The sequence below is a fragment of the Myotis daubentonii genome, chromosome 4 (genome assembly GCF_963259705.1).
Source record: "Myotis daubentonii chromosome 4, mMyoDau2.1, whole genome shotgun sequence".
Classification (NCBI taxonomy): Eukaryota; Metazoa; Chordata; class Mammalia; order Chiroptera; family Vespertilionidae; genus Myotis; species Myotis daubentonii.
In genome coordinates, this window is record NC_081843.1 from 60,981,464 (window position 1) to 61,001,181 (window position 19,718).

General features: G+C 39.1%; 1 protein-coding gene across 1 annotated transcript in view; it reads right to left on the reverse strand.

Annotated features, from left to right (window-relative positions):
• Nucleotides 1–1,147: 1,147 nt before the first annotated feature.
• ERAP2 (endoplasmic reticulum aminopeptidase 2) overlaps nucleotides 1,148–19,718 on the reverse strand; it is a 39,536-nt gene continuing 20,965 nt past the window's right edge. The window contains exons 11-19 of the mRNA XM_059694036.1: nucleotides 18,822–18,997; nucleotides 16,630–16,709; nucleotides 15,441–15,624; nucleotides 10,852–11,008; nucleotides 9,977–10,161; nucleotides 6,939–7,100; nucleotides 6,312–6,452; nucleotides 4,207–4,288; nucleotides 1,148–2,884 (exon numbers count right to left, since the gene is read on the reverse strand). Of these exons, the coding sequence (XP_059550019.1) occupies nucleotides 2,741–2,884; nucleotides 4,207–4,288; nucleotides 6,312–6,452; nucleotides 6,939–7,100; nucleotides 9,977–10,161; nucleotides 10,852–11,008; nucleotides 15,441–15,624; nucleotides 16,630–16,709; nucleotides 18,822–18,997 (1,311 nt within the window). The 3' untranslated portion in view covers nucleotides 1,148–2,740. The remainder of the gene's footprint in view (nucleotides 2,885–4,206; nucleotides 4,289–6,311; nucleotides 6,453–6,938; nucleotides 7,101–9,976; nucleotides 10,162–10,851; nucleotides 11,009–15,440; nucleotides 15,625–16,629; nucleotides 16,710–18,821; nucleotides 18,998–19,718) is intronic.

Below are 19,718 nucleotides of genomic sequence, written 5' to 3' on the forward strand. Positions count from 1 at the left end.
GCTTCGCTTTAGGCCCAGGCAAGGGGCCCCTAGCTCCTGGGACTGCCAGCTTCGACCGTGCCCAGCTCCCATCACTGGCTCCACCCCTACTTCCTGCTATCACTGGCCAGGGCGGAAAAGGCACCTGATTCTCCGATCATGGCTGGGGGGCAGGGCAAAGGCGGCCCCAGGGCCGCCTTTGCCCTGCCCCCCAGCTCTTAGCTCCCCCCTGGGTTTCCGATCACTGTCAGTGGCAGGGGGCTTCTTCCTGCTTTCCCTTTCGCCTCCCTGCATTGTGCCTACATATGCAAATTAGCCGCCATCTTGTTGGCAGTTAACTGCCAATCTTAGTTGGCAGTTAACTGCCAATCTTAGTTGGCAGTTAATTTGCATATAGCCCTGATTAGCCAATGAAAAGGGTATCATCGTACGCCAATTACCATTTTTCTCTTTTATTAGTATAGACTAGGGGCCCAGTGCACAAATTTGTGCACCTTGAAAGGAACCGTGGGCCATGAGGCTGCAGTAGGGACAGGGGCAGGTCTGGGCCCATCCTCTGAGCCCCTGTCCAGCCCCTCCTGCTGCAGCCCCACCCTTCCTAGTCACCTGTCTGCCAGCAGACCCGCTCCCGCTGCCACCGCTCCCACGCTCTGATGGCACTGGCCCTGCTCGCACCTGCTGAAGGCATGAAGCAATTGGGGCCGGCGGGTGCAAGTGGGGCCAGCACTGTCAGCGGGTGCAAGTGGCAGCTGCTGCTCCAATCACCCCGCTTGCAACCACTGATGGCGCCAAGAGATTGGGACCAGTGCCGGGCACTGGCAGCAGGTGCGAGTGGTGGCTCTGGTGCCAGCTGCAGGTGTGAGCAGGGCTGGTGCTGGCAGTGGGTGTGAGCGGCAGCTCTGGCGCCGGCAGCGGGTGCGAGCAGGGCCAGTGCCAGCATCAGGTGCAAGCACCGAGCAGGACTGTGGCGCACGGGAGCAAAGAATTTAATCACCAGAGGCTCACCCCAATGACAGCGACCAGTGCCCCGCCTTGGTCTGGTGCCCCCATTCACCTGCTACACCAACCCGCCATGGCCAATGCCCGCCATGTTCCACACACGCCCCCTGGTGGTCAGCACACATCATAGCAACCAGTTGTTAGATTGTTCAGTTGTTCTACCGTTCAGTCTATTTGCATATTAGCCTTTTATTATATAGATAAAATATTGTACAAAAGAAGGAACTTTAATTATGGAAATGTTGATGGCACAGTTCTACCAAAACTCATATACATTTCACTACTTAATGTATATATTGTCGCGGTGGAAAAAAAATTTGTCTTTACTCTTTCAGTTTCCTTAAGCAAAAGTCTGTATAATTCCAGAGGGATATCACCAAGATGTTACACAGATTGTGGTGGAACCTTGAACCTTGGTGGAACTCTGACTTGAACTTTGCCAATTTCATGCAGATGTAATATGCATCTGATGTGCTCTTTGCTCAGGTCAAATCTATAGTCAAGATGCTTCAAAGATTCTAAGAAATTATTTGAAAACAATCTTAACAAAACGTGTATTGGGTCATGCCCACGGTCCATCCAAACTGTATTCTGTCTCTGACTGAGAAAGGTTATAGACTTTATGATAACTCCAAAAGGGGTTGGGTAATACCCCCAACTGACCCCAGCCCCATTACCCCAGCTTCCCTTAATAACCCAGACAAATTAATCATTGGTGTATTTATTCACAACTTTTTATAACTTACTTATACCTCAAACTGATTCATATGTGGGATCATTAATTTATTAAATGTACTGCCTGGATGTAGAGGGGTATTTTCTTTATTCCAAATATCTTATTCAAACAATTAAGAGAAGCATTTAGAAAAGCATTTCAGAGATCAAGAGGTTCCCTTAAAACATGAAGAAATACTAAAATTGGGTTACAAAAATATGATGCATTTAAATATTTACATTAAACCACTATTTAACCCAAATATATACAATATAATCTAATTCTGCAACTTTCAAAAGTTTTATAAAAAATGCAACAGTGTATGGATTAAAGTGGTGTGGTATAGTCTTTCTCTCCTGTATTTCTGTGACTATAGATTTTACTTCCTTTGGAGAAGACCTCAAAAGGTTATCCTGAGGCTCTTCGTGAATGTGAGGCTCAAGCCAAGAGGCCCTCCTGGCCTCCTGGATAAACTCTGACATCTCGTTTCTAATAATCTGAGATTTGGTGACACAGCCTCTGTTATCCTGATATTTGCTTTATATTTGATTCAGATTTTCCATAAATGGTAATAATTAAACTAGTCAGGCTAAGTTCAAGAACAGGGAGAGTGGGAGATAGCAGGATGCAAATGAGAGATTTACTTCATGGATCGGCTGTGTTTCCCTGGAAGTAAGCTGGTTGGGTAAACGCCAGGATACTAGGCAAGCTTAAAAAGCAGCAAAGTAGCAAAAGCGTGGCACAGTGTGAGGCAATGTAGACAGTTTGTGTTGCAGCTAAACTATTACAGGAATATCTATATGTCTATATCTGTATCTCCCCATATCTTCATTATTCAGAAAGTTTACTTTTAAAAAGGCTACTGAACTGGCCTTACCCTACCTTTAATGTCATTCACTGGTCCACGAGGGACCATAGCTTAGAACAAGCAGCTGTGCTGGCTGATTTCTTGAGGCTTCTGAGACAAGATATCTGGACCTCTGACTTGAGCTTTGCCAATTTCATGCAGATGTAATGTGCATCTGATGTGCTCTTTGTATTGACCATTTAAGTCCTAGCCAGTAGCCAAGTCCTTAGAGTGGGAAGATTCTTCTCCAGCCACTTAATATTTTTGGATATGGTTTCCAGAACAGTTTGAAAAATATCCAGATGTAATCCTTGAGCTTTAAGAGAGTCAAAGAACAGTTTCACCTGAAAAAATAAGCAAGAAAAGAATTACATGGTTAAAAAACACTTTCTCGCCGAAACCCGTTTGGCTCAGTGGATAGAGCATCGGCCTGGGGACTGAAAGGTCCCAGGTTCGATTCCGGTCAAGGGCATGTACCTGGGTTGCGGGCACATCCCCAGTGGGAGATGTGCAGGAGGCAGCCGATCGATGTTTCTCTCTCATCGATGTTTCTAACTCTCTCTCTCTCTCTCTCTCCCTTCCTCTCTGTAAAAAATCAATAAAATATATATTTAAAAAAAAACAAAAAAAACCACTTTCTCTTCCAAAGGGTTTCAAACAGCTTGTGAATTATAGACACAGGTGCAAGCATTCCTTCGCCAATCTCTAAAAGGTTATTTTCTTCTTCTCTTCTGCTTTCTTTCTTTCTTTTTCTTTTCTTTCTTTTTTTTTTTGCATAGTTAGTACTTCACTTTATCTTCAAACAATAAATAAAGACAGGAATGATAAATCCTTATCTTACAAGTGAGCACACTGTGAGTAAAAAGTTGTGATTAAGCCAAGTCATTGAGTTTGTAGTGAGCTGGATTAAGTTCTAGAATTCTGAGTTTGCGTAAAGTGTAAATAAATTCAGGATTTATTGTGGAAAGAAGATGTAAAACACCAGAATTCTTCAAAAAAAAAAAAAAAAAAGACAAGTAGAATTGCCAACAATAGGAGTTGTTAAAAACCTTTAAGAACTCTTTCAAACTTCAATATAATCATTCATGATGATACAATAATGAACAAAATAACACAAAAGGACTCATCTCTCAAGGGTAATTTTCATTTTGAATGCTATGTATTTTAAAATGTTCTAGGTTCTAGTCCTTTGCCTTCCATTTACTTGCTACATGACATTGGAAAAATAAATTATTTTCTTTTAATAAAATGAGAACTCCAAACAAGATTGTACCTGTTTACTTTCAATTCCACCACTTGAACATTTATTTTTAAACTAGAGGCCTGGTGCACAGATTCGTGCACCAGTGGGGTCCCTTGGCCTGGTCTGCGGGGATCAGGCCAAAACTGGCTCTCCGACATCCCCCAAGGGGTCCCGGATTGCGAGAGGGTGCAGGCCATGCCAAGGGACCCCACCGGTGCATGATCAGGGCCAGGGAGGGACCCCGGCCCCTCTTGCCCAGTCCGGATCTGCTAGACCCCAGCAGCAAGCTAACCTACCAGTCAGAGCATCTGCCCCCTGGTGGTCAGTGTGCATCATAGCTACTGGCCAAATGGTCAAATGGTCAGAGGGACAATTAGGATATTAGGCTTCTACATATATAGATTGGTAGCAATAGTCACAAACCTCTTGTAACTCATCCTTGGAAGAAAAGTGAGACGTTGTGCCAGAGATGATTATTCTCACATCAAATGAGCCCAAGCCAAATCTGAAAATAAAAGCAATTTAAGTAATAGAAATACTGGCCTTATGTTTATTATATCATACACTTTTTAAATGTATATCATTAATAGCTATATGACAAGCTTGTATACTTACAATAGGCAGTATTAATCACCATAAGAATAACTGATATTCACCCAGTAAAATCCCCAAGGTATGAAATTTATCAAATTTGACCATAAAATTAAAATGTAGATAAAGCTGTCCTGGACAGCGTAGCTCAGTTGATTGGAGTGCCGTCTGCATACCAAAAGGTCTCGGGTTCAATTGCAGGTCGGGGTACATACCCAGGTTGCCGATTCCCCAGTGTGTGTGTTTTCTGGGGGTGGGGGGACATGTGGGAAACAATTGATCGATGTTTCATTCTCACATCAATGTTTCTCTGTCTCTCTCTCCCTCCCTCTCCCTTTCTCTCTCTCTCAAATCAATAAAAATTTGTTTTAATGTAGATAAAGCTATTTTAGGAAATATGACTATCATATTCAGCAATGCTTATATTTAAATTTATGTTTAAAGCAGCATTCTCTACATTTCTTTTTTTTTTTTTGGCTATGCACCCCATCAGTAAAGGTTCTTGGACCAATAACTTCCCAAATTACATTTTACATATGAGTTAGATGCACCAAAGGCCAAACAAATAAAATTTAAATGGCATAATAAATAATATATGTGGTGATATTTTCTTCTTGCACTCCAATGTATTATCTTACTTCCCCAGCCCATTTTGGATACCACTGTGCTTACACATTGTATTTATTAGGGCAATGTTAGTTGGTTGAGTTCTCATTTGCAGCCACAGACTGCATCCTTCAGCTGGTGTCTTATACAGAGAATTCATACCACAGGCCAAAGGGATTCATGCTGGAAAGCAGAGCACAGATACATCTAAGAAACGGTTCCAAGTCTAGGCTCTGCACATGGTCAGGCAGGAGGATAATTTCCAGTTACAAAGGAAATCTACAGCATTGCAGAACAAGTCTGATCATTTCAGGAGGGAACTGACAGTCATGCGAACATAACCAATGGTTCCAATAGGGTTTTTATGGAAACACTTTTCCCCCCCCAGCATTTTCTAACTGTTTGGTTTCAGGTGGATGTCAACCCCTCCCTTGAAGGTCTGGGAGAAGGGTGTAAAAAGGACTTTTTGCTTACGCATAGCTGTGAGGACTCTGCGTCTTTTATGGCTAAGAAATGACAGATAAGAGGAACTGGGGGTAACTGACATCAGAGACGCTAACTGACACTGTTTATCTTAAAACAGAGAAAATTCCACAGCTCTTTCATACTGAGTATTTTCCTTACAGTATTTCATAAGTGACATTTTGGATGTGGATGAGGAAATGGCTGAACACCTTAGCAGGGGGTTTGTTGTGAGAGAAAGCAATGCCATTCTGTACATTCCTATGAAATGCAATTATTACTGTGTGTCCCCCCTAGCCCCCCACCACCCCTGGGAATATGTTAGGCCCAGGAGCATACTGGAGTGAGCTCTGGTTCTCCCAAAAATTGAAGCCCCAGAATAGACACAGAACCAATCCAAAACACTTCTAATCAGATTTCTTTCAGCCACTCTACATTCCCTGCTGTGCCGCCTTTACAGGTGAACTGAGGGTGGGGATTAGCTCTCATCAAAATTCCCCCAGAACAAAAAGCAAGCCAAATATGTTTGATGCACAATATACAGATTCACTGAAGTCCTCTGGGCTGGTGCAACAGCCAGGAGTTGGGGGGATGAGGCTGATTTAACTCAACTAGTGTTCGCTCCCAGCAATTCTTTGCCTGGGATGAATAAGAGAAATCTGTTTCCCATTCCCTTCTGCTCATTCCTCTCCCTTACACCTGGACAGAGTAATTTGTGCTAGTTAGTCTTAAACCCAATAGACTTCATTGAACCATTTGTGTGAAATGGAATCATTTATACGCTTTGGGGGACACTCGATTACAGTTGGTGTTAGGCAACTGAGACAGCTGGGTGAAAGAACACACAATGGAGATAAGCCAATACCAACTTTTTTAGGATATGGGTCCAATTTTCTCTTACAAAATTCCAGGCTAATTTCTGTCCCTCTGGACTTCTAGCAATTGCATGAAGAAGAGATGCCAAGTCCTGTGTCTTGATAATCTTTCCTTCCATTCCTAGTTCAATTAATCTGAAGAAATAAAAACCACATGAATTTTCATGGCATGTGTTATGTAATGATAATTAACTCACACTACCAATATATTAAAAGAATAGGAGAGAAAGAAGCATGATAAAAAATAATTGACCAAAAAAATAATAAATTCTCTACTGGCTAACATTTTTAATGTTCTAGTTAAACTTTTACTTTTTTCTAGCAGTAATTTTATTCACTTATTATTTCAAATAACTTTGATAAGATTGAAGTATCTCATATACAGGAATGTAGTTTTGTAATAATTTTCCTCCAAGGTTCTATAAGTAAAACTATATCAATCACATGTTTAATAACTACATTTTGCTATCTACATTTTGACAATATGTTTTTTTAAGTCAAAGCAATTAAAATCTTGACTTAATTAACATATGCCTTTAAAAGTGGTGGCTAAAATTTTAGCGACTTCACTAAATTTGTATCAGTTTACTTTTAACAACTTAGTTAAAGTAATGCACTTACTTCATTAACTTTTCCTGGTGTTTGCTGGTTGACAATGCATACAGAATTTTGTTTTTTTCAGCACCTGACATTGACAGTTCATATTGCTCCAAAAGGTAATTCCATCCTGGTGTTGTCTGAGCACCCACGGAATACACAATCTTTAAAACATCTGTTGGGATACTGCGATATTAAGCACAAAGGTAAAGAAAAAAGCTTTATGAAAGAAAATTTTTTCTTATGATTTAAAATTGCTATAACAGAATCACCCCTGACTTATTCCCAGTAACTAGGATACTAAACCTTTTTTTCTGCCAAACTTTTATAAAATTATTTTATGTAATTTTACTTTGCAGATTATTTGTATGTTTTCCTACTGATAATAAAATGTTAGCAGGAAAAATAATCATAAAATTTTAACCTGCACAGAGGAATGAATAAATTAAAGAGATGATTTCTGAAATATAAGAGCACTGGCTTATACTGAATTCTGTCATTAAATAACCTGTATTGGTGCTATATAATTTTTATAAACATGATTACTTGCTGCTTTGAAGTCACATTAAGAGTGTATTCTAATAGGCCTATCTGGAGGTCATTTTACAATTCTGTAAAAGTGATCAGATGCAATAATATTATTTTCTATCCACCTAAAGAAGACACTATACTTTTGGGGTTTTATTATCCTATGGGATATTAACTAGTTTTAACTTTAATTCATTCTATGATTTTTAATTCCAAAAATAGTTAGATCAATAATATCTGATATTCATAGTGATGGCTTGGAAAAACCACAACACAGAGATGTTGGGATGAGGCTGGAAATTTGCATTTATCACACAGCAATCATATAGTAGAGATTGCACTAGTCTTTGTACACTTTATATAACTGTCAAAGCTACCCAGTGAGATGGTGATCCTAATTTTTAAAAAGTGGAAATAAGCTTAGAAAGGTTAAATAGCTTGCGTAAAGGTGATATAACTAGCTATTTTGGAGATAGGTTCTAAACCTGTGATTCTAATGCTTGTGGAATTCCCACTAGACATACTTAAATATCCCAAGTGCCATTTGAATCATAAAACAAAGATTAAGTAATTAAATTCTAATCCACATTGCTATGATTCTAGTGTACTTGTCTGTATAATTTTATGAAAATTGGTAATGAATACATTTTAAGTTCCTTGTAGATGGGACACATAGTAGTTGTGTCCACTACTCTGTCCTTAACACTTACAGCAGTGCCTGGCACATAGGTGAAATGCAAAGTATTATATTCTTTATTCATGAATGAATGAATGAATGAATAAATTAATTAATCTATATAGGGAATTCGTCATTAGGATTAATACTAATGGTCTTAAAGTTTAGAAAAAACCCCCCAAAAAACAAACCCTACAAAATTTAATTATGTGTTCTTGATTCTAAGCATAAATGAGCTTTACCCAGAATATTTTCACAGGCATAGCATCCTACTCAACATGTGGAACCATCATATCTCTTGCACCTGGGCTATGTGAGTGGGGTCATCCCTCTTATGCCTAGCACAAACACAATAGTATTCTGTTATGTTATGGGGCAGCAGGATGCTTACATTTTACTTATAACAACCTTACTCATAACAACCAATCAAAAAGAAGAGAAAAATAGAGCTAAAGATTTTAGGATTCAATCATAAAGAGCAGAAAAGTCTCAAAAGGAGAAAACTGGAATTGCTTTTTTTTTTTTTAAGGAATAATTTGCCCAGCCGGCTTGGCTCAGTGGTTGTGTGTTGACCTATTAACCAGGAGGTCATGGTTCAATTCCTGGTCAGGGCACATGCCCAGGTTTCAGGCTCCATCCCCAGTGTGGGGCGTGCAGGAGGCAGCCAATCAATGATTCTCTCTCATCATTGATGTTTCTATCTCCCTCTCCCTTCCTTTCTGAAATCAAAAAATATATTTTTGAAAAGGAATAATTCAAGAAAATATTTCAAAAACTTGCTGAGATTTAGTTACATGGAGAGCAGTTATGATAGTATATCATAGCAATTTTATACAGGAAAAAATGACATCATTTCATTACATGGTACTAAAATGGTGAATTTTTTCTTCTATTTTTTTTAAAAAATGAATCTCCTTTAATTTACATAAAGATTTGATTTCTTAAAACATCCAACTCCAGAGTCAGAGTTTTAACAATAACAATATAAAATCATGTGTTGGTCAGAAATCAAGGCTGGCATTGAAATGATCGCAGGCAGAGTCCGTTAGTGCCTATGAGTTGCAGCCATATAATTGAAGTGCAATATAATCCACTTGATCACGGGGCATCTTTCTCATTTCTACTAACCATGGAATCAATTTTGCTACCATGTACATTCTTTAAATGGCTCAATTCATTAGTTTCCCATCAAAGTGGAAACTTGGGGCCAAGGCTTGGTCTGTGGTATTGGTTAATGAGGAAGTAAACACATTTTTTAAAAGGCACCCCCCCCTTTTCTTTCACAAGTTTCCTCAAATGATCACTGAGGTTTCAATTGCATATACATTTTACATTGCTTTTTATCTTTAAAGGGCACCATTTTTGGAGATGGGTGTCCCTCTGCTTCCACAGTCTGGCTATCTTTCTGGTGCCATGTCAATGTTTATTTTGCTCTCCCCTATAGAAACTTAAACCTCACTTTCCACAAAATCTATTGACCACTTACTATGTGAGAGCATGAAACGAGAGTATATAATTCTCAGCATGTTTTTTTCTACCTTTACTAAAAGGTTTTAGCTCTATTGTTCTGCACGATCAAAGACTTTTACATTAGTGGAAGGGACAACCTGGCTTGGCTGGCATGGCTCAGTGGTTGAGCATTGACCTATGAACCAGGAGATTATGGTTCGATTCCCAGTCAGGGCACATGCCTGGGTTGTGAGCTCCATCCCCAGTGGCGGGGGGTGAGGGGCTTGATTCTCTCTCGTTATTAATGTCTCTCTCTCTCTCTCCCCCTCTCCTTTCTTCTCTGGAATCAATAACAAAATATATTTTTTAAGTGGAAGAAACAAAGAATAGGACAGAAGTCTAGATCTACTTTAATTTCCCACTGGATTCCATCCACTGAGAGAAGAGGTCCGTTGCCTTCTGAATGCAAGGAGCATGGTTCAGGTCACAGGCCAGCTTCAACAGGGTGGAGCGGAGCATACTGTCCCAGACGGAGCCCTCGTCGCTCCAGCTTTGCGTGTCAATCACTGGCTTGAAATACCGGAGAAGGTAATGCTGCAGAAAGCACAGGCTGGTTTACAGAGAGGCTAAATTTAGTTCTTAACACAGCTCTGACCCATCCAAAGGCTCAACGCTAAACTATCTGCATGGACCTTTCCCAAAACACAGAACTACTTACATTTCTCTTCTCTTTTTTTCTGGCTCCAACTCACCATGCTTAAGAAACAAAGTTCATTTCTCCATTAAAAATATGATTTAATTTCCTCTTTGAGAGGAAACTATCAGTTGATATGAGATAAAATCACCTTAGGAGGGATGTTTTGCTCATGACCCTGGTACGACTCTTAGAATGGTGATGACAAGAAAGAAGGGGCATCCACCCATCAGGCACTGTGGTGTTAATTGTGCGATCAGCCCGTGTCCTCAGCTTCTCAAAAATTTAACCCCAAGAGTCCACACAAAACAGACCAAGTCTCACTGATCCTCCAGACCAGGGGTCCTCAAACTTTTTAAACAGGGGGCCAGTTCACTGTCCCTCAGACAGTTGGAGGGCCGGACTACAGTTTAAAAAAAACTATGAACAAATGCCTATGCACACTGCACATATCTTATTTTAAAGTAAAAAAACAAAATGGGAACAAATACAATATTTGTATTTGCATGTGGCCCGCGGGCCGCAGTTTGAGGACCCCTGCTCCAGACACTGTGTATTTACTTAATGAATTTTCCGAACGTCATACAAACCTTGAGGTTTTCAGTGACATCTGAGATATTCCTTCTGTCTATCATGTGGTAAAACAATTCTAAGTATCCCAGACCTTTGAGGAGTGCAAGGCTGCTTGTTTCATGTTGGAGATAACGGGTCAGGTCGAGAGCTTTATCTAGGGTCAACCTTCCTGCACTGAGAAATAAAACAAATGTCGGTGGTTTGTGTATATCTTTCAGTTCTTAATATTAAGCATGATATAGAGAGCCATAACAGAAGTTCATTATAGCCGGTCCATTTGGTTTAAATCCTAGCTGGGCCACTCACTAGCTGTGTGATCTTGGAAAAATTACCTAACCTCTCCGGGATTCAATTGCCTTCCTTATACAATGGGGGGAACAATAGTATCTTCTTTTATTGTTGTAAGGATTAAATAAGTTAATATATGGAAAGCACTTAGAATAATGCTTAGCATATAGTAGGAGCATTATAAATGAAATAAATACTAGCTAACATTAATATTTAGTACCAAATAACATCAAAGTGTTGATATGTTATGTCATTCTCTCATTGTTTAATTTGTGGCTTTAACTTGTTCCTCCAAGTGAATTTGGAACTTTGAGGACAGATGTCAGGACTTTTCTTTTTTTGATGTTCTTCCTAGAGCCTAACAGAGAAGCAGTAATTATTATTGCAGAACAAGTATTTCCAGCTTATACTATAATCTATTTAGATTCTAAAGTTATATAACTTCTCTACACTTTCTTTTAATGATAAAAACAAGAACAGCAAAACTATTATTCTGAATACCAAAGTGGTAGGGTCTCTCCCATGAGGAAACGCATCACTGCAACAGCACTTCTGTGAAGTGGTTCTCACCTGTGTTTCTGAGAGGACTTGTGTGCCCACGGGGTCTAGACCCCATTCTTGCCAGCATCAGGCTCCCAGACTTAGCAAAACAGTTTGAGATGGTAAAAAAGATTTCGGAACCAAGGATGGCTGTTGAATTTTTCATTAACATAATGCCCTACATCCTTTGGGTTTTAAGATTTTTAAATTCTGATCTAAAAAGAGGGAACTGAAACTAGAAAGAAATGAAATTAAAGGGAACCAACTTCTGTTGTGACTTCACTCTTCTGACATGCTGCTTTAAATAAACTAATGGAAAGTTTCCCCAAATTTTTGTCTAAAGACAGAGGGCTGGACCATATAGTCTGCTGTATTTTATAAAACACAAATGCACATAATGTCATTATTTCTTTTAACACGTATAAGCATCATCATATAGAGTGCAGTTCATACCCTTGAGCATCAGCAATAGAAAGAAACTGGCTATTATTTTCTATGATCACAGTTTTATAAAGAATGTTTAACACATAAAAAATTACTTTATATTAATCCTGTTTTTCTTTTTGGCCAAGACTACTTTATTTTTCACTAAGACAAATACCATTATTAGAAAACTTTTTATATGCCTACATTAAAAAAAAATCTTAATATTCATTTAAGAGATTCCTTTTCTTTTTATACAGTAATCTATATATATAAAAGCCTAAGTGACCGTTACGACCAAATGACTGGAATGACTGGAAGACCAGGCGACCAGTTGCTATGACGCACACTGACCACCAAGGGGCAGATGCTCAGTGCAGGAGCTGCCCCCTAGTGGTCAGTGAACTCCCACAGCCAACCTCCCGCAGCCGGCCAATCTCCCACTGAACCTCCACTCAGCCGGCCAGCCTCCATCGGCCCCTGGTGCTAAACCATTCATAGAGACCTGCTTCTGGGTCAGGGTTTCATACATAGCAGAGCAGCTCCCTCTCTGTGATCTATTGAAAGTCAGCCCTTGACACAAGGGTTTGTCTCGCTTCCATCCTCTCCCTTCTCCAGAGGCCGCCCACCTGCCATAGTGGCAACAAGGCGATGAGGAAGGAAGGAGAGGGGGAGGTGGGGAACCACCCAATGGCAGGGTGATGTCAGCATCTGGTGTCTGTTCCTTCCACACCCCAGCCCAGTGTTTGTCACCTCCTCTCTGGACCCTGCCTGGGGCCTTCGGGCCCGGGCTGGGACAGGAAACTGGGGTGGGTGGTGGTGGATGCGGCCCCTTTCCCAGGGGTCTGAGGGCTGGCTCCCTCCTCGGAGCCACCGGCCAACCTCTCACGGTTCCTCCACCCCACCCCCGAGTGCACAAATTCATGCACTGGGCCTCTAGTTGTTTAATAAAAATCCGGCTCCTCACCATCTGCACAAAATGTTATCTGAATGTTTGTTTACCTTAAAGATTAAACACATGTATAAGCATACACTCAACCCAACAGGAAAAATCTGTATCTACTTAATTGTATATAGCTTCAGCTAAATGGTATCTTTGTGGAAATACAACCGTATTCCTATGGAAGCAATTTGGGGCAAGTTTTTTTTAAGGTGTGGGGCTAAGAGAAACAAATAGTTTTTCTGTAAGGAAATTAAAATTGTCATTTTAATTCCACTCAACTCAGATGAGATCAAAGTCTTAAATTATGTTTATAAAGTATGAAAATCCAATTAAAATACATATCTATTCATGGGTCAAATTTTTTCTCCAAACTAAAAGTGATCACTGATTACTTCCTTTAACTCTTAAATAGATATTTTATAGAATAGGGAAGGAAGAGATATATATCACCAAGGGAGTCTAGCAAGTAACAATGTTTAGACTTACTATGAGAGTTTTAAATTGCCTCCTTATACAATTAATTTTATTATTATAAAAGTAATATAAAAATTTACAAAATAATTGGAAATCAGTGAAGAGGGGAGAAATACTTAAAATTTCACTACCCTACACATTTACTAACAGCACTGGAATATATCCTTCTGGGTGTTTTTGTTTTGTTTTGTTTTGTTTTTCCTCTCTCCACATTTAGCTTATTTTTTTCCTATGTAGTTAAAAGGATAACAATACACAAACACATATTTTAAATGCATTTTTTCAACTTCACATTATTTGAAATGCATTTTTCTATGCTGTCACCTCCTCTTCCTATTCAACACATGATCTTTTAAACAATGTATATTAGATAACACTAATAATGATAACAGCTGACATTTATTGGGCAGGTACTGTGCTTGGTGTTTTATCTGCCTTATTGTATGCAATCTTCAAAATACCTGTGCAATAGATATTATTACTTAAATCTGGAGTTTTAAAGACTAGAAAATTTAGGCTTAACACAGTTAAATAACTTGCTCATGTTAAACAATAAGTGAGAAGGTAGTACTTGAATTCGTCTGTTTTAAACCAAAATTTGTACTCTTAAATTAACTTCATTAACCTGTTCATTTAGTGAAGAAAAGATCATTGCTTCTCCATTGATGCATCAGTAACTATAGTGTTCTTTCTGCTAAATTTAGGCTACCCAAATAGCTATAGGTTAGAAACAGCAAAAAAGACTTAGCTACTAACGGAAAGATCGGCCTTCATTTGCTGAATTGTCAATATTCTTCATCCTTTCTAGTCTTAAATTTTTAATCTACTTTTGTGCAATCTGTGAGTCTCTCCTTTGAGCAGACAAACCTTCAACTAACAAGAAATAGCCTACTAGTCTGTTATGCATCTACTCAAATGAAGGATGGTGCTTTCTTCTAATCCTAGCCTTCGATGTGCTATGATGCTGTGATGTTCCTGAGACCCATGGGGCTGAGGATTGAGCACTCAGTCCTCTCTATTTTCTAACTCAGGAAGTCAGTTGTATGGAGAAGAAGCTTTGTCTGAGAAATGTCCTGCTGGTTGTTTTTACTCAAGTTGACCTAAATAAACATCTTAAAGGAAATAATATGTCACAAAGTAAAATGAGTAATTCTCAGAATAGGAAAAGTTACAATGCACAACACTTCACCTGATCCCTACATTTCTTTCCCATTGGCCATCTTATGATCTGATTTTTTCTACATATTATTCATGGAGGATAAATGGGAAAGGAAAGGAAATACTTTGTCGTTCCAGGAAAGTCTAAAGAGAAATAAACATAAGAAGCCAATTCTCCCTTTATTTCCCTTCCAATTTTACATTGATTTCTCTAATTGGGCAAAGTAATGAATGGATTATTGTACTAAACTAAAATCTCATTTATAATTGTAAAGGTTAAGACTATATTTATACTTTTTGTCCAGCAGATTACATAGGTATTTGGTGAAATAGCAAGCTACTGGCATAAACGAATTTTAAATCTGGGGTTAAAAGCGTAAGTGCCTAGAGGTTTCACCTAAGTGAATGAATCAAGTCATTCATGTGTACTGTCTGGGACTTGGGCATATGGAAGAGTGCAGGCCTGGCCTACAGGGATCTTCCTACTGCACCCTCCTCTAAGGTTGCCCTGTGAGAATGATGGTCCAAAGCTGCCAAATCTTCTCATTGTTAAAGAGATTCCAGAAGTCAGGATTTTTATATCAAATTCTTCACATTTTAAAATAGTGGATTAAACATCTAAGCATGTGTGTGCCGAAATACCTTATCAGTGGGTAGGCTTTGGCCTAATGGCCAGTATTTGGCTTCTGTTCAGGTCCATATCATATGAATGATAAAACACTGAATGTTTGATTTTGAAATCAGTTATTTCCTGTGAAATCAGATAACATTTTACATTACCTTACTAGCTGGAACGCATCATGGATCAGACTTGTTCTGTCCTTAGGTCTGAGGAGTGTGTGGTTCTGATTCAGCTGTTGAATGAGTTGGTCCCATCCCTGCCCCTCGTAGTGAACAATATAGTAGCCATTTGAGTTCACATTGAATTTCACCCAGCTGGTATCTTCAGGTAAATCCAGAACATCTGAGAGGAGGAAATTGGCATAGGCATTTCATTATCAGCATACATGCCAGGAACATCTCCAAAACAAAAAAATTAGTTTCTACGCTATTATTAATAAATCAATAAGAAGATAAAGTTTTGGAAGAGTTATGATGATACTGATTTTCATAGTCTACTGGATGGTTTCTGCTGGAAATAATGGTCTTATTAAATGAATAAATAAACTAATTCGTATGAAAAAGACTGCTAACTTTGTTCTCAAAAACAGTCTATGCAGGTCTAAGAGGCATACAAGGGTCCAATGAACCAGATGATGAGCATGCCTGGAATTTGGCTTGATTTATTGGTGGCCATGTCTCCAGGTTTAGTTACTAGCCATTGAAATATGTGTATGTAAATAGTTGATCCACTAGTTCAGTCCTTATTTGGAGTGAAATAAGGACTCCAGGTTGAATATGATGTTCTGATGGATACTCTCTCAAATTTCAGTGAAGTGTTTAAGGAAAAATTGAAATATTAAGTGTTTTTAATATGACAGACATTATACTTGGTGATAAAATAGCATCATATTATCTTAATAACTGAGGGCTAGTCCTCATTTAAACTAAGATGAAAAAATTGAAGTTCAGGAAGTGTTAAACATTTTTCTTAAGGCCACACATCTAATAGATGACAGAATGATGGTATGAATCCACAGACAATAAATTCCTAAGTGTATGCTTTTTTCTACTATACATGTTTGCCTCGTGGTTTCACAGCTGGATTAGTAAGTATTAAAAGACAAGACAGGATGCCATCATTTCTTGATATAAATAAAACTTATTTCTGAATGCTAAAAGCACAAGAGAACCACCCACTGAATGAAAATTTTACTTCCTAGCTAAAATGTCCTTTCTGTAACTAGTATATGGATAAATAAGAAATTTCTCAGACTTAAACTTTTATTAGTAGTATCTTTCCTCCAAATAGTTCAGAACGTATTTAATTTCAGAGTTGAAACACATGTTTGGCTAATCAGTTCATTACCTCTCTTTGATTTTAAAATGTGTCTGTGAATCACATTAGAGGAACTCGTGGTGTAGGTCAATGGGATGTGCCAAAGGTACCTATGTTAGAAAGTAAAGACCGTTACAAATTAAATAAATGACTATTTCAATTTTCACTGTCAGATTCAGATAAACTGTAAAAGGCACTTAACCACCCATCCTTTACATTATCAGGAACCTTATAAATTTTATTGGCTAAGACTAGCAGACCCTTGGGCATGCAATAATTCTTCCAAGGTGAAGAATTGAAGGTGTAGCAACATATACCTAGTTGAATTCTGTCACAATTACCTGTGCCATTTGCTGTATAAATCTCATACCACAATAAGTTCTGTTCATTGTTTTCTATAAAGAAGAAAAAGAAATCCAATCTTCCTTTCATATTTCCAAAAACTCAGACAGCCTGATACTAATGCAAATAACTGAATCAAAGCTGTAGGAAAAAGCCTTAAAAAGTCTAGATCTTATTCCAGTATGACCTTCCACTTACCCTTTTGCTCAACAAAGCTAACCACATCCAACCACCCATCGGCTAAGTGACTGTAAGTGGCCAACAGTTTAGAAACTGCAGGTCAGCAAGTCCAGAGAGCAGAAAAGAGGCATGGATAGAAGCCGCAGTTACTTTCCAATGGTCTTACTATGTTAAATAACAGAAACTGGCTATTTTTTTCCTCAGTGACTTTTTAGAAACTTCCAGAATTTACTTCTTTTACCACATTAAGCCATATTAACCATAGTAATCCAGCACATGTAAAAGTATGGGTTTGAAAACACTAATAGGTATACAATGGAAAGGAGAAAGTCCTCAAAATATATAAAATTAAAGGAAACAATATACACAGACTCCATCTAGGAAAGGGTCAGAAAGGAATTATCTACCTGCTAACCCACAAAGAGTACAGATAATTAACAAAGCAATTGAAATATTTACACAAAAAAGTAAAAATGGACATATAGATATTGCCAAGACTTAATGGAATGATTCCTGGATGAAATCTTAGCTCTGGAAGAAAGGGATATTTCCAGATAAACATATCTGGGGATAAAAAGAGGGAGATTAGCATTTCACAAGTTTGAATAGGCATGAACTAGAGAATAATAATTTTAAAACAGTAATCTGAAAGCTGCCACAGGAAGAGGGAAAATATAGGTCATTGTAGATCTTTGTAATTCTGGACCATCCACACTATTGAACTCTCTCGTGACATTTTGATAAGTTACAAAATTGTGAGTCCTGCTTTCCCAATGATGAATCAAACATAAAAATTTCCAGGCTGTGTTGCCAAGTTATAAATCGTCCAAGCTCTTTGAAGTTCAGACTTCAGAAGAACATACAGAAAAACAGAAAACTGTGTCTCAGAGAAGTAGCATAAACGTTGCTGTTGGGCTGGGAATAGGTAACTGATGAAACAAAAGGAGGAAACATTCACTTTCTATGTGCTATTCTACCTGGTACATGCTAAAGCCCTTGAATTTGCTTCTGATTCTCAGAAAAATTCTAGAATTGTTATTAGACAGCTAGATCTTTAGAAAAAAAAGAAATAACAATCATAAGAGGCAGCACAGATTCACTTGGATTGTTTCATTTTAAACTAACCTAATTCCTCTTGTTAATAGGCTAATAGATCAGAGAACAGTGTTGTGTTTCCTCAGGATAGGCTGGTGAACAAGACTGTGTGGTTAATTGGATTTGCTTTGGTTATTACCAAGGACAGCATATATTTTAAGACATTACATTTATAGTCTATTAGTGAAAATAAAAAGGCAACAGGAGGTCTTAGCATTTAATTTATCACATGGGGAATATCTCTTCTCTTCTGATGATTTGTATAGCTGTAATAATACTTCCTAGGTATAGGCCAGTCACACAACTTATTAAGGCCCAGAAATCTAGTGTTGAAAGAGTCAGGAGATATTATAATGGAAATAAAATCGACCACCTCTGCATCAGAACTGAGTTTCTAAAGGTGGCTGCAGAAGTACTTGGAACGCAACTGTGAACAACACCGTCTGGGCCACCTGCAGCTCTTTAAATGTGATCAGGGCTAGTTTAGGCCTTCATTCCTGTGAGAGACAGCATCCCGCGGTCTCCAGAGAAGCTGAAAGAAAATTAATGCCACAACAAGCAAACTGAGATGAGGTCCATTAGACCGACAGGAGACAAGCAGCCACCTTTCCTGCAGGGCCCTCCAGCCAGGGTCCTCTTTGAACACCCCGCTCAGGAAGCGCTCCTGTCGCAGTCTGAGCGCACGTCCTTCTCGTTCAACCACCACGAGGGGGATTCCTTTCTGCAGAGTCCACGTAGCCATCATCTCTTTGACCTCCACATCTTCCCCCTGAAAGGTGAGCTGAAAGGACAAGTGTCTGTGGTTAAGTCAACACCGAGGAGAGAAAAGCAAGAGAGATGAGAAACTTAGGGCCCCTGGGATGCCAGAAACAAGGCTGGGGGAAGAGGGCGGACTCGGACTCGGGCTGCCTCTGGGCGGAGCAATGCGGGGACTGGACAGGGCTGCTCTCTGCAAGGACTGGACAGGGCTGCTCTCTGCAAGGTACCAGAGGGAGGGATGTGAGTGGGAGCTTGAGGTTAACACACACAGGGCAGGGAAAGCCAAGAGGAAGGGTTTGAGATGGAGCCCTCCTCCTGCTCCCTTTCAAAACAACAAGAAAAGGAACACCTCTCCCTTTTGGTCATGGTGGAGCCCAGGGCGGGTGGCCTAGGAGAGAAAGGGCTTCCTTCAAGGGAAGCTTTAAATGTTCCAACAGAACCATGTATCAACCGAAGTATATTAAATGGAGAACAAAACCTCTAGCTTCTAGCATAGCTTTCTGAAAATTGGATGATCCAGAATCTTCCTTTAGAATCCATCATTTATGGATTATCATGACTCTGTTAAAAAAGAGTTTGCTTTTTTGTTGTTTATGATGACTTTTTCTCTCTCTCTCCTAAAGTGCTCCAGTAACTTCCCAGAAGTAAACAAAAAGACAAGCCCTCAAGAAAGCCAAAAGCCATTTGCTCTATTTCCAAACCTAACATACCCTGTTTGGCAGTTTTCAGAGCCTAGAGGATGC